This window comes from Chelonoidis abingdonii, chromosome 3, assembly GCF_003597395.2.
Source record: "Chelonoidis abingdonii isolate Lonesome George chromosome 3, CheloAbing_2.0, whole genome shotgun sequence".
Classification (NCBI taxonomy): Eukaryota; Metazoa; Chordata; order Testudines; family Testudinidae; genus Chelonoidis; species Chelonoidis abingdonii.
In genome coordinates, this window is record NC_133771.1 from 17,959,865 (window position 1) to 17,981,089 (window position 21,225).

General features: G+C 43.8%; 1 protein-coding gene across 1 annotated transcript in view; it reads right to left on the minus strand.

Annotated features, from left to right (window-relative positions):
- Positions 1–21,225, minus strand: part of LOC116836489 (protein eva-1 homolog C-like) — a 331,266-nt gene that overhangs the window by 138,450 nt on the left and 171,591 nt on the right. The window contains exon 5 of the mRNA XM_032800125.1: positions 19,374–19,517. Coding sequence (XP_032656016.1) covers positions 19,374–19,517 — 144 coding nt within the window. The remainder of the gene's footprint in view (positions 1–19,373; positions 19,518–21,225) is intronic.

Consider the following 21,225-nt stretch of genomic DNA (forward strand, 5'->3'; position numbering starts at 1 on the left):
TCGATATAAAGGGCGTTGTAGTGTGGACGGGTACAGCGTTAAATCGATTTAACGCTCTTTAAATTGATTTAAACGCGTAGTGTAGACCAGGCCTAGCTTTACTATAGCTAGCATGGGTAACAACAGTAATGTAGATGTGGCAGCACGGGCTTAGCATGGACATGGAGTATAAGCCTGCCAGGCACCTCTCTGCTTGCTAGCCCAGGCTGAAGACCGCGCTGCCCCTATTGTTACCCATGCTAGCTAGATTAAAGCTAACACAGTATGCCTACATCACACCTTCTCTTGCAGTGTAGGCATGCCTGAGGCACAGAGAGCAGAAGGGAAGAAGCAACATTCCATTGTTATGTGTCTCTTCACTTCCTGTTTTTGAAGCAGACCAAAAATCTGAATCACCATGAAAAGGATCATCTTTGTGGATCTTTATTACCCAGCTGAAAGCAGGCAGCAATGGAAATCCCAGAAGGAAATCTAAGATATCAAAACAGGATCAGGTGACAACAATACAACATTCTTGAAGTATATCAGAATCAGGAAGTTTGCAAGAGAACTGATCAATCAGCTGGACAACCAGGGTATGAAGAAAATGCTTAAGAAGGATAATAGAGGAGCTAAATTATTTCTCCATGCCAGTATTCAGCATAAATACGTACCCCAGACTTACTCTTTTCAAGGAATAAAGAAAAGGTACAGTAGAACCTCAGAGTTGAAGACACCAGAATTACTAACTGACCTGTCAACCACCCACATTTGGAACCAGAAGAATGCAATCAGGCAGCAGAGACGGGGAAAAAGCAAATACAATACAGTGCCGTGTTAAACATAAACTACTAAAAAAATGGAGAGAAAGTTTAAAGAAAAGATTTGACAAGGTAAGGAAACTGTTTCCGTGCTTATTTCATTTAAATTAAGATGGTTAAAAGCAGCATTTTTCTTCTGTATAGTGAAGTTTCAAAGCTGTATTAAGTTAATGTTCAGCTGTAAACTTTTGAAAGAAGATCCATAACATTTTGTTCAGAGTTACGAATATTTCAGACTTATGAACAACCTCATTGAAGTTCTACTGCACTCTCAAAGATTAAACTGTCAAAGAAGAGGATCTGAAACAAACTGGTAAATTAAAAGAGAAAAGTCACCAGGACTGGATGGTAAATATTCAAGAGTTCTGAAGACACTGAGGGTATGTCAACTCTGCAGTTAGATGCCGGAGACTAAACTGTTCCAGCTGACTTGAGCTCGCAGGGCTCAGACTAAGGAGCTGTTTAACTGTGAGTTAGATATTTTGGCTTGGGCGGATTTCTGGGCTCTAGGACCCTGCAAGGTGGGAGGGCCCCAGAGCTCAGGCTGCAGTCTGAGACCAAACATCTGCACTACAATCAAACAGCCCCTGTGCCCCAAAACCCCAAGTCAGCTGGCACAGGCCAGCCACCAGTGTCTAGGTGCAGTGTAGACATACCCTTAGGAATTAAGAACCAGATTTGTAAAGGTATTTAAGCACTAGATAGACTGCTGGACTGCTAACAAAAATATGTAGCCTCTTATTAAAATCACCTAGTATACCAGAGGATTGGAGAATATCTAATAATGCACCTAGTTACAACTGCACTAGTCCTCAATAGTACAGACCACCATAAGTACACCAACCCAGTGCTCCCTCCCCTCCACTTACTCCCACCCATGTCAGTTCAAAGCCTTGGTCCTGATTTTCAAAACCATTAATGAGTCAGCTCCAGCTACATCAGTGACCACATTGCCATCCATGATCCACCAGACAGCTGTACTTCTCCAGGAAAATGCAGCTCACAAAGCCAGGACAAAGCATTTGATATCCATCTAGACACCAAGCATTCTGTCAAGGTGGTTCAGCAGTGGAAGGAACTTCCAGAAAAGATCAAGAGCTGAACCACCTTTAGGGCTTTTTGCAAGACCCTCTTCTTAGACAAAAGAGTTCTACTATAACTGGAAGGATCATGTTGATGAGTAAATAACTATCACCTGAGCAAAGCCTCCTTCCCCAAGACTCCATTAAGTCCTTGGGCACTCACAATTTAGATTGGGAAGCACTTAGATACAACAGTGACAGTTACAGTAGAAAACACTAAAACAGAATATTAGTACTATTATTTATTTGTATGTGAGAGACAAGTTGGGTGAGGTAATATCTTCTATTGGGCCAACTTCTGGTGTTGAAAGAGACTCTCAATCTACATAGAGTTCTTCAGATCTGGGAAAGGTAACCAGTGTCTCACAGATAAATATAAATTGAAAGATTGTTAAGCACAGGAGTTAATACATCACAAGAGACCGTTCAAGACGAAGTGGGCAATAAACACCTCTGTTAAAGAAAGGGTTAGTGGGTTACAGATGGTTTAATGAGACATAAAACCAGTGTCTCTGTTAAGTCCATGGCGTATAGTATCTAACAGAGTTATGAATTTAAGTTCCCACGCTCATCTTTGAGAGTATTGTGCAGGTTTCCTCTGAGGATGAGTGCTGAGAGGTCAGATACAGACTGATTGTTTTGTGAAAAGTGTTGGCCCACAAGTGATAAGGTAATTTACCTGTATTATCTGTAGTGCAGAAAAGTAGATTCTGTTAGGTAGCTTAGACCAATGGCATGTATGCCCTTAATGACAAGGCTCAAGACCTTGAATTCGACCCTGTTTGCTGTGGGAAGCCAGTTCAGGACAAGGAATACTGGGGTGAGGTGGTCTCAGTGAGTAGCACTGGCAAGTAAGCAAATTACTTCAATCTGGGCCAGTAAGAGCCTTGCTAGGTCTTTGTGCTCATTCTTAAATACAGTGACTTCCAGCAATCCAGTTTGGAGGTCACATGGCTCAGCCATGATCAAGTCACCATTTTGTAGACTGGGGCTCAGCTTCCTGGCCAGCTGGAAACAGAAGATAGGTCAGTACGTCACTGGGCTCTTTAAAGCGGCTGCTTGTCTTGTTATTAGAAGCTAGCATCAGCATCTGCAAATTAAATGTGAACATTTGTATGTGCTACTAGCAGAGAATCACCACCAGGACTGTATTAGATGGGAACCAAAGGAAAAACTAAGAATACAAACACAGACCTGTACCTTCATGGTCTCCCCTGCTTCGCTGTCAGATGCACTTTCATTTCTAATTAAGTGTGGTTAGGGGATGAAGCAGGAGGAGGAGGAGGAAGAGGAGGAAAAGGGAATCAATTTGTTGTTAGCACCATAACAGGCAGGAAAACGTTTTGCACTGACAGGAAATTTACATTACAGAAATTCCTACCCCAGTTCACTGGGTAGCTGACTCCATTTGACAGAAAGGAGCAATAGAGCTGTGCGGTTCTCTACTCCCATTCTTCCCGGACACATGAGACATGCACAGAAGGTTTTAATAATGATTAATCGCACAAGGGAGAATGTTTGCCTTTCTTCTGTATGGGAAATCAGGCAGAGCCTTACTGCAACAGAAGCTGGACCCTTTGATCAATGTATGGCATTTTAAGAAATTTGTAATCACTACTGTGTAATTCTGGGCTAAATACTGTAGAGTTTGGGATTTTTAAAAAAATACACAAGGAAAGAATTTAATGTTAGCATTTATCCATCAAGGTGACAACCACAGTAATACATCTTTTTCCACAGAATGTGAAAATTACACAGCAAATTAAGAAATGAAATATATTGGAAGATCAAGGATTCATAGCCTAGTGAACTAGCATAAAAATAAGGGGTATGTAAGATGTGAGCATCTTAACACATGGTTCTTAGTGTTTCCCAGAACCCCATGACAAAAGAAAAGAAAAAAAAGTGAGTCTCAACTCCAAATATTGGCACCTAAATTAGGGCATTACAGCACTTGGGTGATCAAATTAATCCTATGTGTCTAAAGCGTAATTTAAATGCCAGTTTGTGCATCTAAAATAGAAATTCGAGGCCTTCAGTTAAGATAACTGTTTTGAAAATAAGGCCTGGAAAATTACTATGATTATTACCGTACTGTCCAAAAGCTGATAATGGGGCTCCATTACGCAAGGCACTGTACAAACATATTGTTAGAGACAGTCACATCTTCAAAATGTTCTCTCACACTTGTTCCCTGCACAGGTTTGAACCCTGAGCACTGTGACACTTGGACTCTGGAGGAAGGTATTTCATGTTGCTCTCAAATGGCTACCTATGCCAACCAGGAAGCAGTGCTGATGGACTCCAGGGGGAGCTGTACACCAGTCCTCATCTGCCATCTGAGGCTTTGGTTATGACTTCAACCCACTCACATAGTCACCTAATGCACTTACTCCTTGGGACTGTTCTCTTGAATTAACTAGCTTCCAGGACCTTTTCTCCTGCAAAGCAAGTGTTCAGATGGGTTATAAAGAAAGGGATGGTCCCTGGTAGCTGAGTGAGGAATTTCGTTAAAGAACCTCTAGAGAGATTTAACATAGCATGCATCATAGCTCACACCAGGCAGTATCAGTTGTATTCAAGTCTCCAGTCCTGAGTAATGGATGACGTGAGTAGAAAACCAGCAAGAAGGAAAACTAGCAGCGTCCTTCTGTGATACGGTGTTTTTTTTAAATGCTTTTGTTCTGTGACCCACCTGAGAGGATTCCCCTGCCTGACAGTAGTTAATCGAAATCCCGATCAGCAGAAAACCTGCAACCGTACCATAATTGGAGGGACAGTGCAGTGCAGCCCATATACCTGCGAGTGGCACTGCGCAATGTGAGAATCTCTGCTGTTGCTAAGATAAGGCCCAGGAATGGCAAAGCCTTGCTAGCCTCAAGGAAAGTAAATCGCAAGCCTGTTTAGTGTATTGGTTAAAAGACAGAGATAAATGGCAGTGGATTCAGAGAAAAGCAACAAAGAGACAATTAAGAAGCTGGACAAGTTGATTTATGAGGAAAGATTAAAGGAGCTGAACATGAATAGCTTGGCTAAACAATGTTTAAGGGAGGGCAGAAATGTAATGAGCATCGATGGTATCTGAAGCCTTCATTTGAAGGGGTTTTTCTCCTCACTGTTAGCTTGATTTGAGTCTTATGTACAGAAGCATCTGAACAGGTCAGGTCTAGCTGGCCTAAACACAGTAGCTCATTATTACCGGTACAGAATGAGAGTGCATCTAATATAGATTCAGACAAATAAGTGCTTTGAGGCAGCTGAGCTCCGCCTTGGAGGTGGAGCAGGTAATGGTGTCACATAAAGAAAAAGATCCTGAAACCCTTTAATTTTTAATGAATAGAAACAGAGACCCAGAGATAAAAATCATTGCCTTGGGGGAGGGAAAGAAAGGAAGATGTGGCTGAAGGAAGAAAGACGGAGTTCAAAGGGCCCAGTTCATCCAAAGCAGAATGATCTGTATGAAAAATGCTTCTTGCAATTAGACAAGTTAGAAGCTCCGTTCCGCCACTGTTTGAACTAGTAATTTGGTTACATTTTGTGATTTCTACAGACGTTCTTCAGCTCATTATCCCAGCTCTCCTGCCATCACTTAGCTTCACTGTAGCTTATTATTCATATAAATGTGCACTGCCACATTAAATGCTTCCGCACAGCAAAATAAAACTGCAGATGGTTCAGTCTGCTAGGAAGTAACTGATCGACCAAACATTACTCCTCCTCCTGTTGTCATTATCTTGTGAAGAATACAAGCTTTCCAAAGGGTAGATTCTTTGTACATTAACCACTCGCCACAGTTACAGCTGCTGAGCTAAGAAATCATACTTGGAATTCAACAAAAGTACTGAAGGGCAACCACATACCAGCCTCCTTTAATGCCGATTCATTCACAGTTAATCCCCATTGGGACACCGGTTAAAATCAGAGTGACGTATGTACTTTGTCTCATCCCCCAGCTGAATCCCTTCAGTGGCTTTTTGTCTCCTTCCATATTATAGTCAGACTCTTCCATAATTCTTTCACATAAATCCTCCTCCCCTTGCCATGTGCTAACCCTCCTTCTCCCATCACTAGCTGGGCACCTGAGACCTTTTACTGACATTACATTGATTCCCCCCCTCCATCTTCTTCCCAATAAAGATCTTTGTTTAACAATGGCTTGGGATTTGGTGGGGTTTCACTGCAGTTGGACCTAGCCCAGTACTCCCTGGAATCTGCAAGAGAATACTCGGGAGTCGTCTTGCAAGAGTGCTTTGCTGTTTGCCAGGGCTCACATTGCTGCCAGCTCAGAGCTGGCACAGTTCACAGTCATCACTGGCATGAATGAAAAGGCAGATGGACATACTAGTGGGAGAAATAAAATCAGGTGGGATTTTTTGTTCTACTGTAACTAGAATACTAGTATAGGCATGATTACCTCTCCTTTTAGGGTGCGCTTTGGTAATTTTTACTGTTTTTCTGTTTACCTCCTGATTGTGCTGTGTGGGAGCTGTTATATAATTACCAGTCCATTCCATGATTTGCTTAGACCAGGCCAGGATATACAGATAGACCCCCTGTGTGGTGATACTAGGTACCATTACACTATGTTTAGTCAGTCTGGGAACTCGGAAGCCATAGAGAAAAATAATTTTGGATCAATATTACAGAGCTTGGACTGAACCACTAATATCAGCTCCAGCTCCAAATTTTTGCAGTGTTTGAAGGGGCCTGGGTCCATCTTTGAGGTGTTTAAAGAATTTAGATATAGAATTGTCTCCTCCCACCACAAAAGTGGTACACCTCTGGGGTGCAACACCAATGTACACATAGAGTGTGACATAACAATTTCAGACAGGGGGTTGGAATGATCACAGGCTAGAGCTCATCTCCTCTTCAGGTGGTACTCCATGTTTTTCTATCACAAACCGAAAAATACTAAATCTTATAGAATAAGTTTAAATAGGCAGAATGTAATTGTTCAGATTTAGAACTTGGTCAGGACACAGGTTAACATTAATGATAAAGCTGGTCAAAAGTTGCCATCAACTTTTTTCCCCTACGAAAAATGGCTTTTTGAAGGAAATAAACATTTTAATGGAAGATATTTGTTTCCTACAAAATTTTCTGACTTTTTAGATGAAAAATAAAAAATCAAAAACTGGAAATATTTATTGAACAATGCAGGAGTTGTGTGTGTGTGTGTGTGTGTGTTTGAAATTTGCATTGTTATTCATAGTGGCAAATCATAGTGATTCATGACAGTAATCTGTCATTGGGCCACCAGGGAAAGACAGTGAGAATGATTCTATCACCTGGTAGTTAGGGCACTCTCTTCAGGTTATGGGCGACTCAAATTAAAGTCCTCACTCCAATGAATATTTAATTATTTATAAAAAGTGGAACACCTTTAAGAGAAGAGATTGAGAAAGCCCCGTAGCAAAACATCCCACCTCTCAGTGTACCATCCTACAGTGTGGGAGACCCAAGTTCACATCCCTTCTCCATACCAGGTGGAATGGGGACTTGGTCTTAGGTATCCCACATCCCAGGTAAGTGCCCTGACCACTGGACTAAAGCTTATAAGGGAAGCAGAAGCTGGGCCACCTTCTCCTCTAGCCATTTTGTGAGTCCTTTGCTTTTGTCAGAATGCCTGAAAGTTGAAGAATCCCCATGCCTGTGATTGCCCTGAACGCAAAAGGGATATGAAGAATAGGTCGTGGGGAGAAGCTTGTAATTTTGGAAAAGCCATTGAAGGCAAAAGCCTGGTACAACTGAATCTTGTACTCTGTATTTAACATCAATGCTTGAGCCTCTGGCAGAAGTGGGGTTTGTAAGAGTCTACTGAAATGGAATAATGCTGCAATCAGCCACTCCAGAGTGTGCACTAGTAAATCTTTTGTTGCATGCCTCAGGTGCAATGTATGGGTCTTCAATCACCTAGGAAGTGCACTAATGTTACTATTATTTACATTATGGTAGTGCCTAGAGGCCTCAGTGAAGATAGGGACCCCATTATGCTATGTGCTCCCATAATAAGAGACATTCGGTGCCATGAAGAGTTTGCAATCTCAATAGACAAGGCAAGACAAAGGGTGGGTGAAAGAGATCATTAGTAGTAGTTCCATTTTACATATAGGGAACTAAAGCACATGGAGAATAAGCTACTTGCTCAAGGTCATACAGGCAAACTGTGACAGAGCCAGGAGGTGAATCTAGGTGCCTCTCACGTCCGAAAACAATACCTTAACTACAAGTCCATCCTTCCTCACCAATAGATTACTAATACACATTCTGGAGTGCTTTACACCTATGAAAGAGCCATACTCTAATTTTACAATCAATTGCTTTTAACTCCAGGAGATGTCTACAATCTGCCCTTCCACCATGACAAGTAATTTCAAGCATAAAGTTAAGAGAAAATAGTAGGGAGCAAAAACCATTGTCTTCCTTTTCTCTGCTATTTTGAACATGCTCATTGTTTGTTAATTTTTTTCCTAACCCCTTTGCTCTCTATTTTTAAGGCTTCCCATGTGTTTGGGCCTCTTTACACACCTATCGCCTGGGAAGAATGGCTTCCCTATCAGCATCAGTTTGGGGCAATTTAAAACTGTTACTTTTTCTCCAGCTCCTCATCCCAAACTTCCTCTTCATCTCTCAGTCCACACAGGAGTCTTTGTCCTGCCCATCATCATTTCCCCTCCCAGCTGCATACCCATTTAGCATAATGGGCTCAGGGATTTTTTCTATGTAGGTCTCTCTCCTCCTCCTTTTTGTGTTTAAGTGATATGGGCACTGGGCGTTGGTGCATACCTGTGACATCGTCCAAAAGGCCCCCCAGCATGGCTTTGGATAGGCAGTGTCCTAAGTCACACTCTATTAGGATCATAGTGTGATACTATTATCTTGGCTGACACTCTGAGGATTGAACTGGGGAGCTCCAGAGGTAAAAAGCCTGAGCTGCTACAGCTTGAGCTAATGCCACATAGCTAAGGGCCGTAATAACTTATATCTTTTGTGGATCAGGCACAGAAAGGGTCCCCATAACACACATGCATAGGGTTCCCAACTTTCTGATTGCAGAAAGCCAAACACCTTTGCTGCACCCCTGCCCTGCCCCTAGGCCCCACCCCTTCTGAGGCCCCATCCCCCACTCACTCCATCCCCGCTCCCTCATTCACTCGCTTTCCCCCACCCTCGCTCACTCACTCATTTTCACTGGGCTGGGCCAGGGGTGCGGGAGTAGGTGAGGGCTCCAGCTGGGGATGTGGGCTCTGGGGTGGGACTGGAGATGAGGGGCTTGGGGCGCAGAAGGGGGATCCAGGCTGGGGATAAGGGGTGCAGAGCGTGGGAGGCGGCTTTGGGCTAGGATTGGGGTGAGGGCTCCATCTGGGGGTGTGGCCCCTAGGGTGGGGCCAAAAATGAGAAGTTCGAATTGTGGGAGGGGGCTGACTGGAGCTGCCAGGGTCCCTTTTAGGCCGGCATTCCAGTTGAAAATCGGACGCTTGGCAACCCTACGCACACACCAAAGGGTTACAATAGTATTTAAAGATGGAAAAGGCCTATTGGGACAATCATCTTCCATCATCACTTCCTTTACTGTACCCCAGGACTCCATGTTTTACCTCTTGTGCTCCCCACTGCCAGAGCCTTTCCTCCACTGCCTTCCCCCTGCCAGAGCCTAACCCCACTGCTGGAGTCTTTCACTGAGGCAGGGAAAGGCTCTGGCAGCCGGGAAGCAGCCAGAATCTACGCAGTTGAAAGTAGCAGTGGAGACGTGGGAGGCACTGGGTGGGCATGCAGACAACGGTGCAGGGTATATAGCCTAGGGTTCTGGAGTGTCTCTACCCTACTCACGTAAGCTGTGCCTCAGTGTCTACATTGGTATTCATACCGGTGCTAGCTGGGCGTGCAACGTCTGTACTCTATATGCCATCACAAGTGTAGACGTAGCCTCAGAAAACCAGAGAAAGTGAAGCTATTGTTAAGTTCTCCCTGGTCTGTAAAGCAAACATCACATCTGCAGGCAGTTCTGTTGCTGTTTGCTCCCTGGACCAGTATGCGTTATGATGATCACAGTAGAAGCTCATTCCCAGGCTGAGAACTCCATGTGGCTTTCCACCAACTATCCCTAGCCAGCCTTCATTTAGTAAGTATCATGCATCAGCATAATAGCTGTAATAGAAATGTTCCACTTACTTTTTACCCAACAAGAATCTAGTTCTCCCATCAGGACGAAGCGCGAGACCTTGAGGACCTAGTCTTCCTAAAGCAGGATGACAGGATTATTAATGCTCCATGTTTTCAGGCTTCTCTAAGTAAATTACAAGTTGCCATGGCAGTTCGTTAGTCCTCAGCCCAACTGGTCGCCTTCTATTGAACAACAATGAAAGCAGAACAGAATAACACACATACACACTATGGCCATTCATTTCAAAAATAAAATGATGACAAAGTTTAATCTACTTTTGCATGGAGAAGCTGTCCAGAGGTCAGATCCTAGAAAAGTCACTAAAAAGTTCTCCTTTCCCATGACTGAACCAATCCCAGATCTGCTGAAAGACTCTTAAATAGAAAAGGATTCAAAGTTCCACAGTCATCTATCCCACCGCCAACCCATTTCTGGATAATGTGCCTATTTGAAGAACATGGAAACTAGTGATGGAAGACACCTTTTAGGCCATCAAGTCTAGTGCCCAACCAAGAAAGGATTGCTCCCATAGAGAACCAAAGCTGTTTCGCTGGACAGGTTCCTCAGGAAATAGGGGCTCTTCTAGCAGACATCTAGGAGCATAGTTGCCTCCAAAAGCAATTTTATGTAACTGAAAGAAGCTACTTAGAAGAGGCCACGTGGAGGAAAAGCTGATAGGCCTGGGGGGAGGGGAATTTGTTTTTTTGTTTTTTTCCATTAAATCAAGAGATCATCATAATGTTCATGTAGAAAATGAACCTTTTTAATCATCAGTTGGGTCCCAATTCAGCAGAATACTTAAGCATTTACTTCACTTTAAGCTTGTGAGCAGAGGCGGCTCTAGGCATTTTGCCACTCCAAGCACGGCAGGCAGGCTGCCTTCAGCGGCTTGCCTGTGGGAGGTCCCCGGTCCTGCGGATTCGGCGGCAGCCTGCAGGAGGTCTGCCAAAGTCGTGGGACTGGCGAACCCTCCACAGGCATGCCTCCAAAGGCAACCTGCCTGCCGCCCTCGCGGTGACTGGCTGAGTGCCCCCCGTGGCTTGCTGCCCCAAGCACGCGCTTGGCGTGCTGGTGCCTGGAGCTGCCCCTGCTTGTGAGCCTTTCCAGGCCTAATCAGAAAGGAATTTAAGGGTTTGCCTATCTTCAGTGGCATTTAAACACCGATTTAACATTAAGCACACATTTATGTGGTTTCCTGAATAGAGATGGGAATACTCATTGCTTAAAATTAAGCACATACTTGAGTGCTCTGCTGATCTAGGGCTTAGGTCTTGAAGCTGCCAGGGACCTGGAATAGGGAACCAAATTGAAGACGCTGGAGGAAATAGGGAGACAAGAAGGAAACTGCAAGGACAAAAGGAACAAAGAAAGAGCCCTTGAGGACAGAATGGGAAATTTAGAGAAAGGAGGAAGCCAGGAGCAAAGAAATCCTTACAAACAATTATTACAAAAACAACAATGACCCCAAATGCTCTAGCAGCACTGATTGTAGACTGTAATCTTATGTAGCATTATATGAAAGAGTTTAAACTTCTTGTTAAAACTGAAAATACAATCTTTAGAGTTGTTTGCACACCTCCTTGCTTGTTGCCACCAGCTAATAGCTTAGAGGTATTTTAAAGTAAGAGCTGCACTAAATCGTTTGTGACGTGGTCTGGTTAAAGGTGCTATGCTCAGAAAGTGGCCCCAACACATGCATTTTCTGCTTAATCTGAATTTACTTGCCTTTGCTCTCTCATTTTTTTGTAATCCAGTGGTGGGGAGCTGCACACTGGGAAAACCCACCTTCCACACTGTACCATTATCTAAACCTGGCACCAAGCCAAACTTTAATATTTCAGTCTTACCGGTTTTCAGGTTTGGAATGTTTTTATGTTGGAGGATTTTCATCTGTTCCCTGACTCAGCTAATGGAATCCTAATGTACATGAGAGATCGCTATCTAATCTGACTGCCAATTACTTGCTTGTTTCAGTCGTCTTCTACATACAACATAACTTGTACTATTTCCATTGCAGCTAAGTTATGCCTATAGGAGTTTCATACAAAATGCAAAGGTTATAACATGATACTCGGAGGACTGAGAAATGATCTTATTATGCTGATCTGAGATAATTCAGGACCCTCCTGACGGCTGGAATAATTACAATAAATTACTCAAGTAGGGATAAAAACTGGAGTTAGACAGCAAGTTAGATAAAACCTGTAATTATTAACTTACAACTTGAAACCAGATTCAATCAACATAACTCTAGATGCCTAAGAGGAATTTAACAATAAAATATGGAAGTAGAGAATGGTCTGAAGCCAGTATAGTAGCTGGGTTGAACTTCCATGACCTGCTATTTAAAAAAACTAAAGGTATCTGTGATGATGTTCAATGATCACTCTGAGCCAAAAGTATTTGAAAGAGATCCTCTTTATTCAGTGATGCAGATCTCACTGTGTCTGTGAATCAGAACAGGGGCTTCTGCAACATTTCTCCCCCACACTTCCTGTCTGGGAAGTTAAAGCACATTTCCCAATACCATACCTGTTTTACCCCATCTTTAGAATATGAATTTGAACTCAGCGGAAAGCCTCCCATGGACAAGTTAGAGGACAGCAGTGTATAAACGCTGGGGATGGGAGGATTTTGTAGAAGTGGGTGTGATCATCACAGAATCGCAAGCCAGAGATGTCAGCGATGGGAAACACCTATTAGTAGAGACCTGTGTTTATTGCAAATACGAAATAACATGAAATAAAATGAAAAAAACATAAAATGGAATAAAACAAAACTCACTCCCCAGCAGTAACTTCACAGCTCCTGTCCTGCGGGGCTGGGCCCAGTTCCCCTCACTGGTTATTGCGACCTGGCACGCAGGATTGCAGCACCAGTCAGGTTCGACCCAGTTTCCCCTCCATCATCATGATGGGGGCAGCAGCTGGGCCAAACCTGAGCAGCACTGCAACACCATATGCCAGGTGGAAACACTCAGAGCAGGGAGTCAGCCCAATCTTGCGGGACAGGAGCCGCTACAGGAAGCTGAGTGCAGGACAGGCTCACACTGGTGACAGGAGCCAACCCCACCCCAGTCACCCCCGCATGTGAATAAAATGAAATAACAAAATTCCCAAACAAAAAAATTATAAAAATGAAAACTTTTCACAAGGCTCTCCTTATTACGTCGCCTCACTCGCCCAGTTCTCTCAGCACAGGGTTGTTCCATATAGCATATTCCGGGTTACAATATTATATATCACAAACCTTACAACAGAAAGAGGAGGCCGAGGTTTCTGCCAATAACCTCACTGTACCATTTCTTTGGCACCTACAATCATTGTCACCCTTTGGTTACTCCATCAGTTAATCCCTTGGCATGTTTCTCAGGAATTGCTAAAAGCAGGAGACATTCCTCTCCGTTCAGTTCTCCCCAAGCTTTGGAACCAGAGCCAAACCTGGCTGACCTGTCATCAAAGCTATTGAAGTTTGTCAAGTGAGAAACATCTCAGTAATATGATATTCCACCTGCACATCCATCCCAATCTTTACATCAACATGTTCAGTTCCACGGTCCCCTCTGGAGTAGGTCAGTGGTTCCACACCACTGTTGGCTAGGGTGACCAGACAGCAAATGTGAAAAATCAGGACGGGGGTGGGCGGTAATAGGAGCCTATATACGAAAAAGACACCAAAACTGGGACTGTCCCTATAAAATCGGGACATCTGGTTACCCTACCGTTGGCACAAGACTGTCCGCGCCTCATTCTATGGATGAGCAGGAAGAGTGATAGAATTCAGACTGCAGGATCACACACAGCAGTACAGCATGACATGCATCATCACTAAAAGCCAAATCCTGAAGTCCTTCCCAACCCAATATTTACTCAGGCAAAACTCCTTGTGAAGTCAAACTGGAGTTTTGCCTGAGTCACTCATGTATCCTGCCATGTATCCTCTTTGGCCCTAACAAAGGATTCCATCACAGAAATGTAGGATGGGAAAGAACCTTGATAGGTCATCTAGCCCAGTCCCCTGCACTGAGGAAGGACTAAGCATTATCTAGACCATGCCTGATGGGTGTTTGTCCAACCTGCTCTTAAAAAACTCCAGTGATGGAGATTCCACAAGGCAATTTGTTCCAGTGCTTAACTACCCTGACAGTTAGGAAGTTTTTTCTAATGTCTATCCTAAATCTCCCTTCCTGTAATTTAAGCCCATTATTTCTTGTCCTCTCCTCAGTGATTAAGGAGAACAATTTATCACCCTCCTCTTTATAACAACCTTTTACATACTAAAAGACTGTTATCATATGTCTCCTCAGTCTTCTTTTCTCCAGACTAAACAAAGCAAAGCAAAGTTTTCAATCTTTCCTTGTAGATCATGTTTTTTTAGACCTTTAATCATTTTTGTTGCCCTCTTCGGGACTTTCTCCAATTTGTCCACATCTTTCACAAAGTGTGGTACGCAGAACTGGACACAATACTCCAGGTCTTGCCAGTGCTGAGTAAAGTGGAAGAATTACTGTGACGGGTTGGATCACAGAAACCCCCCTGGGAGCTGCCAACCGATGTGCCAAGACTACTTCTATCCGTGTTTTCCCTGCCAGATTAGGACTTCGGCACCCTGTCTTGCCAAGTCAGACACTCTTGTCTACTTCAACAAAGACCCAGAGTCTGAATTACCTGCCCCAAAGCTGCAGGTTTACCTGAAAACAGCTCACAGAAGTGTGCTTGTCTTTAGCACCCAGATGCCCAACTCCCAATGGGGTCTAAACCCAAATAAATCTGTTTTACCCTGTATAAAGCTTATGCAGGGTAAACTCATAAATTGTTCACCCTCTATAACACTGATAGCGAGATATGCATAGCTGTTTGCTCCCCTAGGTACTAATACATACTCTGAGTTAACTAATAAGTAAGAAGTGATTTTATTAAATACAGAAAGTAGGATTTAAGTGGTTCCAAGTAGTAACAGACAGAACAAAGTAAGTTACCAAGCAAAATAAAATAAAATGTGGCCAAATACTTGTGTCTAATCAAACTGAATACAGATAAGATCCATCACCAGTTCCAGAATGATCTCTTTACAGACTAATCTCTTTATTTAAGCCCTGGGAGTCCACACTCACCCCTGTAGTTACTGTTTTTGATTCAGTTCCCTTTAAGTATCCTGGGTGGTGGAAGATGGCTCCTTCTTGAAAGAAAGCCAGCATGGAATACCAAAATGGAGAGGTCCCAGGGGTTAAATAGACTTCTCTTGTGTGGAGACTCCCTCCTCACCCTGTGTAGATGTTTTCCAGTCACAAAATGGACCGATTTTGGAATCACATGGGCAAAGTCCATGCCATGGATACTCAGGACCTGCAGGCAGCAGTCATTACCCACATGCTACCTTGAATGTCCTCAGGTAGACTTCTTATGTGGATTGGAGTCTTCCAAGCTCTTTTGTCTGTTAAGTGCTTCTGGATTGAGCACTTAATTTGCACATTCCTTTCCCAAGAAGTGACCAAATGTTTCTAAGGCTACTTAGAAATCAAGCAATTATACAGCCAATGTTCCTAACTCTGAACACACAAATGGTGCCTGCATACAACTTGGATGAACATAACCAGTAGATCATAACCTTTACATGTCGCAAAACCCTATTCCAGTTATATCATACATACATTTATGAGCACCTCCACTCATACACCTTCACAATTACTTCTTGTGTCTTGCTTACAACATCCCAGTATGTTGTTAGCTTTTTTGTTGCAGTAATATTACATTGTTGACTCATGTTTAGTTTGTGATCCACTATCACCCCAGATTCTTTTCTGCGGTACTCCTTCCTAGGCAGTCAGTCAATTTCCATTTTGTATTTGTGCAACTGATGATCCTTCCTTAGTGTAGTACTTTGCAAATGTCCATATTGAATTTCATCTCGTTTATGTCAGGACAATTATGATACTATATTTTAGCCTAGTTTAAAACCCTAATCATGCACACGTCTATAACATTTTTCACCCAGAAAGATCCTAAAGTCGCAAGCTATGGACACATGCAACAGCACTGATATGCAGCCAGCTCCTGGTTAAGGGCAGTAGCCAGAGCACATCAATGCAGGATGAGGAAATTTTAGTGAAGGGCTCCTGGGCAAATATCTGCTTTTATAAAAAGTACCATGGGTTATTTAACAGTGACATAGAGAAAACAGGCTCCCAGATTTTTAAAGAGTTCAACTGAAAGACCTACACACAACAAACTGCACAACAACCAATTGATCACCTCAGTCATGTGAAAGGCAGTGACGGCCCTAGGGAACCTAGAGTTCCAACGTGATGTTTTGGCCACTATGCCATCATCTCCAGTAGTAGTGCCTAATGGTTGAGCATCTTCACTTCTCTTTGACTTTGCTTCCCATGCTGTAAAAAGCAGAGTCATTCTTCTGTCTCATGAGAACCCAGCCTGAGCTAAAGTGCTTAAACACCGTTATATTAAAGCTTCCTTATAGTCCCCTCCCTGGCTCTTAGTCTCCTCCTCAGTTATCCACATCTCATTTTTCTGAAGCTTCCCTGTTATCTGAAGCAGAGTTATGTCCTTTAAGTTCAGCTGAAAATGCCTCCCTGTTTTAGATAACATGATGTGAGGGACTCGGTAACTGAGAGTGCGCTTTATATAAATCCCTGGAAGAGACCCCACAAAGGAGTCCAAGATTCACACAGAGGAAACAGCCCAAAACAACAGGTTTATGAGTCACCTTGCCAGTCAAGGCACACCACCTTCCATTCCTAGCGATCAGTTTCTTTGCAGAAAAGCAAGGCAACTGGGAGTTGCCTTACCGAATGGGGAGTCTGTGCTAACGAGGCCAATTCAGTTAGGGTGGATGTGGCCATTCCCAACCGTTAACAAGAAGGGGTGAACATCAACAGAGGGAAAAAAAAATTTTGTAGTGACCCAGCCACTCCCAGTCTTTATTCAGGCCTAATTCGATGATGTCCAGTGTACAAATACAACTATAGTGACCTCACACTTGGTAAGGCAATTCCCATCTTTTCATGTGCTGTATATTCATACCTGTCTACTGTATTTTCCACTCCATGAATCTGATGAAGTGGGTTTTAGCCCATGAAAGCTTATGCCCAAATAAATTTGTTAGTCTCTGAGGCGCCACAAGGACTCCTCGTTGTTTTTAAATTATATTTTGTAACCTGTTTCTTTAATGAATCAAGCTTAGTTTGTGTGTTTTATTTTATTTGCTTAGTAATCTACTTTGTTCTTTTTGCTATCTCTTTAACCACTTATAATCTACCTTTAATAGTCAATAAATTTGTTTTGTTTATTATTAAACCCAGTTTCTGTAATTTCTAACTTGTGGGGGCAAGAAGTTGTGCATATCTTCCTCCACATTGAGGGAGGGGGTGAATATATGAACTTACATTTTATAGATTTCGCTACAGCACAAGACAATATACCTTTGGGTCTGCACTCCAAGGGAGATGGACACCTGAGTGCTGGAGCAAGTCCCTTAAGCTGAGTCTTCCCAGAGCTGATCTCACTGTCTATGTCGTTCTGCAGCTGGGTGTGGCCATGCCTATGTGAGTGCTGGAGGAGGCTTAAGAGTCTGGCTCAGCAAAACAGTAAAAAAAGGACCCGTGCTGGCAAAACAGGTGGCTCAGAGGGCATCTTAAAGGGGGCAACCTGTCACAGTAACTAGCAACTGGGAATATAGGATCTGATTCAAAGCTTGTTAAAAAGAAAGACTCCCATTGACGCTAGTGTGCTTTGGGCATAGTGTGCCCATAATGCAGGGGCCCAGCAATGTGGCATGTGCATCAGGAAGAGATTTCCAGTTGGAAGTGCATCTCCTGGGTTCATTTTGGTTTGTATTGGGATTTCAGGATGTTTGTTGCATCACATCAGGTTCTATTCCATCACCATATTAAGGCTCTCCCTACTGGTCTCTAAGATAGCTAATACACTCACGCGGCACTCCCCAGTAGGAAAATTCACAGAGCTGTGTCAACATACCCACATACTCAGGGTTTAGCTGAGCGCCATATTTGGGGTTGGGAAAGACTTTTCCTCCAGGGAAGATTGGCAAAGGCCCTGGAGGTTTTTCGCCTTCCTCTGCAGCATGGGGCACGGGTCACTTGCTGGAGGATTCTCTGCATCTTGAGGTCTTTAAACCACGATTTGAGGACTTCAATAACTCGGACATAGGTTAGGGGTTTGTTACAGGAGTGAGTGGGTGAGATTCTGTGGCCTGCATTGTGCAGGAGGTCAGACTAGATGACCAAAATGGTCCCTTCTGAACTTAAGTCTATGAATCTATGAAAAAATCCACCCTGCTTCTGCTACCTCCATTCAAAATACACTCCCTTGGTCTTTTACTGCCAAAGGAAGCAAGAGACTTATAAACAAACTCCCTTAGCAAATTGCCCCTACACAAATCATTCCCAAATGTTATGGATCAGTAAAATTCCATCACTGGACAAAGAGGGACCTGATGCTGCTTTGAAACCACAGAAACATGGGGAGGAATAGTTATTGCTCTATCGCAAAACCCTGATGCCTGGTTAAGTAGAACCACAATGTAAATCTAATACTATGACACATGGAACCATTTACAGTCTATGTAATAGTTACCACTGATCACACTACTTTGGATAGCAAATACCCCAAGGTTTGTTTGATGATGTTTGGGGTTTTTTCCATTAACTCGGTGGGTGCTAATGGAGCAACGTATTTCTTATTTTTTTGTTTAAAATGATAGACACTGAGAACCAGAGACTCTACTTGAGACCAAAATCTTGTTGCAAGCAAATACAACAATATGCCAGTGTCTCCATGCAGAACGGGAGCATCAGCAGAGTTATCCCTTTACTAAAGCTCATGCGGTGGGATGGTGATGGATGAATTAAAAAATATTCTTTCCATAAATTCTGTTTTCATATCAATCTGCTGACAGGAAGAACTCAGCATTAATCCATCCACAGAGGCTGCCAGGCCTCTAGTTAGTCTACATTCCCAAACAGGGTTGCCACACACTGCACAATCAGCTTGGTGAATGACAAACTTCCATGCATTGCCACAGTTGGTTGACCACTTAGTTCATGAATCAGAACAAAGGCAACACATGGAGAGGGCACATAGGGGGTCATGTGCCCCCTCAGATATAACTGCTTTGCTTGTACTAAGCATGCTTACATGGACTGAGCATGCTCAGTAACATCTGCTGAGGCCGCTGCCCTCACTCTGCCCTTACTTGTGTCCTCCCCAGCCCCCCCACCACACTATCGGCAGATGCGGGTCATCTCTAAACCAGCATGTTTCCCAAATGAATGTTAAAAAAGCTTACCACAGGTGTAGATAACATTGAGGTGCTTGTGGACACCTGGGTAACAAGGATCACCGAATTCATAGGTGCTGGCATACACACTGCAGCTTCTCTTTCCATGGCAGCGTCTGGTCATAAGCTGGAGCGCCGTGGCTGACTGACACTCTGAAAAGGAAAAAGATAGAGAACAGTTCTGAGTGCACACCATCCTTGTCAGAACCTGTGGGAGAAAACTTATCAAATGTAGGCTAGGAACAACAGATCAGCACTTTGACACTGATGTGAAATACTTCAAGGCCAACAAGCTTGCACCATGAAGAGGATACAACTCTAAACTTATCAGTTCAAAATCATGGGCTAGATAAGAGGTGACCAAACTACTGCAGGTGGGAGGGGTAAGAGACCAGGAACTTTCTTTCTCATCGACAAAACAAGGTTACAAATGAGGCAGGTTTGTTTCCAAAGGGGAAAAAAATGACCCATTAAAGAGATAATAATAATACCTAGATCCTACAGACAACTTTTCTTCTATAGAGCTCAAAACATTTTACAAAGGAGGTCAGTTTTATTATCCCCATTTTACAGATGGGGAAACTTAGGCACAAGATCTATGAAGTGGCTTGCCCAATATCATTGAGCAGAGCAGTGGCAGCACTGGGAATAGAAGCCAGGTCTCCTAAGGGACAATTCAGTGCTCAATCCACTACAGACACAGGCCACCCTGTTGGCTAACCTAAGAGAATGTCACATGACCAGAGCGCACATGAATTCTAAGGACTTTGGATCATCTTGTGGAATTCCCACGTTCCTATGTTCGGTTTTTATAATGGCACCCTGTGATGGTGCACGAGTCACCACTGTGGTGCCTTCTGCTGGCCATCCTGGGAATTAGTTTTGGTTCGCTGGTGCGCTCTCATCTAGAGGCGTCTCTCCACTGTCGTTTCTGTCATCAGGCCCCGTGTTGCTCTCAGGACCCTGGTTTCCTCTTCTGGACATAGCCCTCCAGCTGTGCCCCACTCGGTTCTCTCCCCCCCCCTTCGCCCTTCCGATGTGGGGGCCAGCAGTCCTCTGTCCAGCCTCTTGCCTCAGTGGCAGGCTGCAGTCCAGAGTCTAGCCATGTGCGTCAGTGGAAACTGGTGCCAAAGGAGAGGTGGGGGCGGCAGTCACATACTGCATCACCTCCAATCCCCACCATCTGTTTCCCTGAGCCATTTCCCTGCAGCTCTAGCACCTTCTTCGCTCTTGTATCAGGGCCCCAGTCTGGAAACGGTCAGCCGGGAGCTCACTCATGCTCCCCTGACCTACCCAGCACTACTCTGAGCATGGTGCTGTCTCTTCTCCCTCCTTCAGGGCACCCAGTGCTCCCTCCTCAAACTCTAGGAAGTGACTGAAGCTTCTCTGTTCAGCAGCCCTTCTTATATGGCCCAGTCTGGCCCTGATGGGTTAGAGAGAAAACCATTTCCCCAATTGGCTGTCTCTACAAGCCCTTTCCTAATTGGCTGCCTCCTGTGCGGCCTCCCCAGGGCTGCTTTAACTCCTCTTCTGCCAGTGTGGGGCAGATGCCCCATCACACACCCCCATGACAGCAGTATCTGAGTACCTTCCATATCAACAACAACAGCGAACTCCCCAGTAGACTTCATAGTGTCTCTGGTTCTCCACCTTTTTGAAAGGGCGGACATGGAAACTCTGCTTGGGGTCCTTCTTTCACTGGTTTATTTTAGCTGGCTGGTTGACGTTTTTTTGTTTGTCGGGGGAGTTGGAGTAGATTTCCGAATCTCCAAACCTTCAGATTGTGAAGATACCATGGACTATGTCATTCAGAGCACTGTTGTTGCAAGTCTGCGACTTTTCAGGCTGGAACAATAGAACC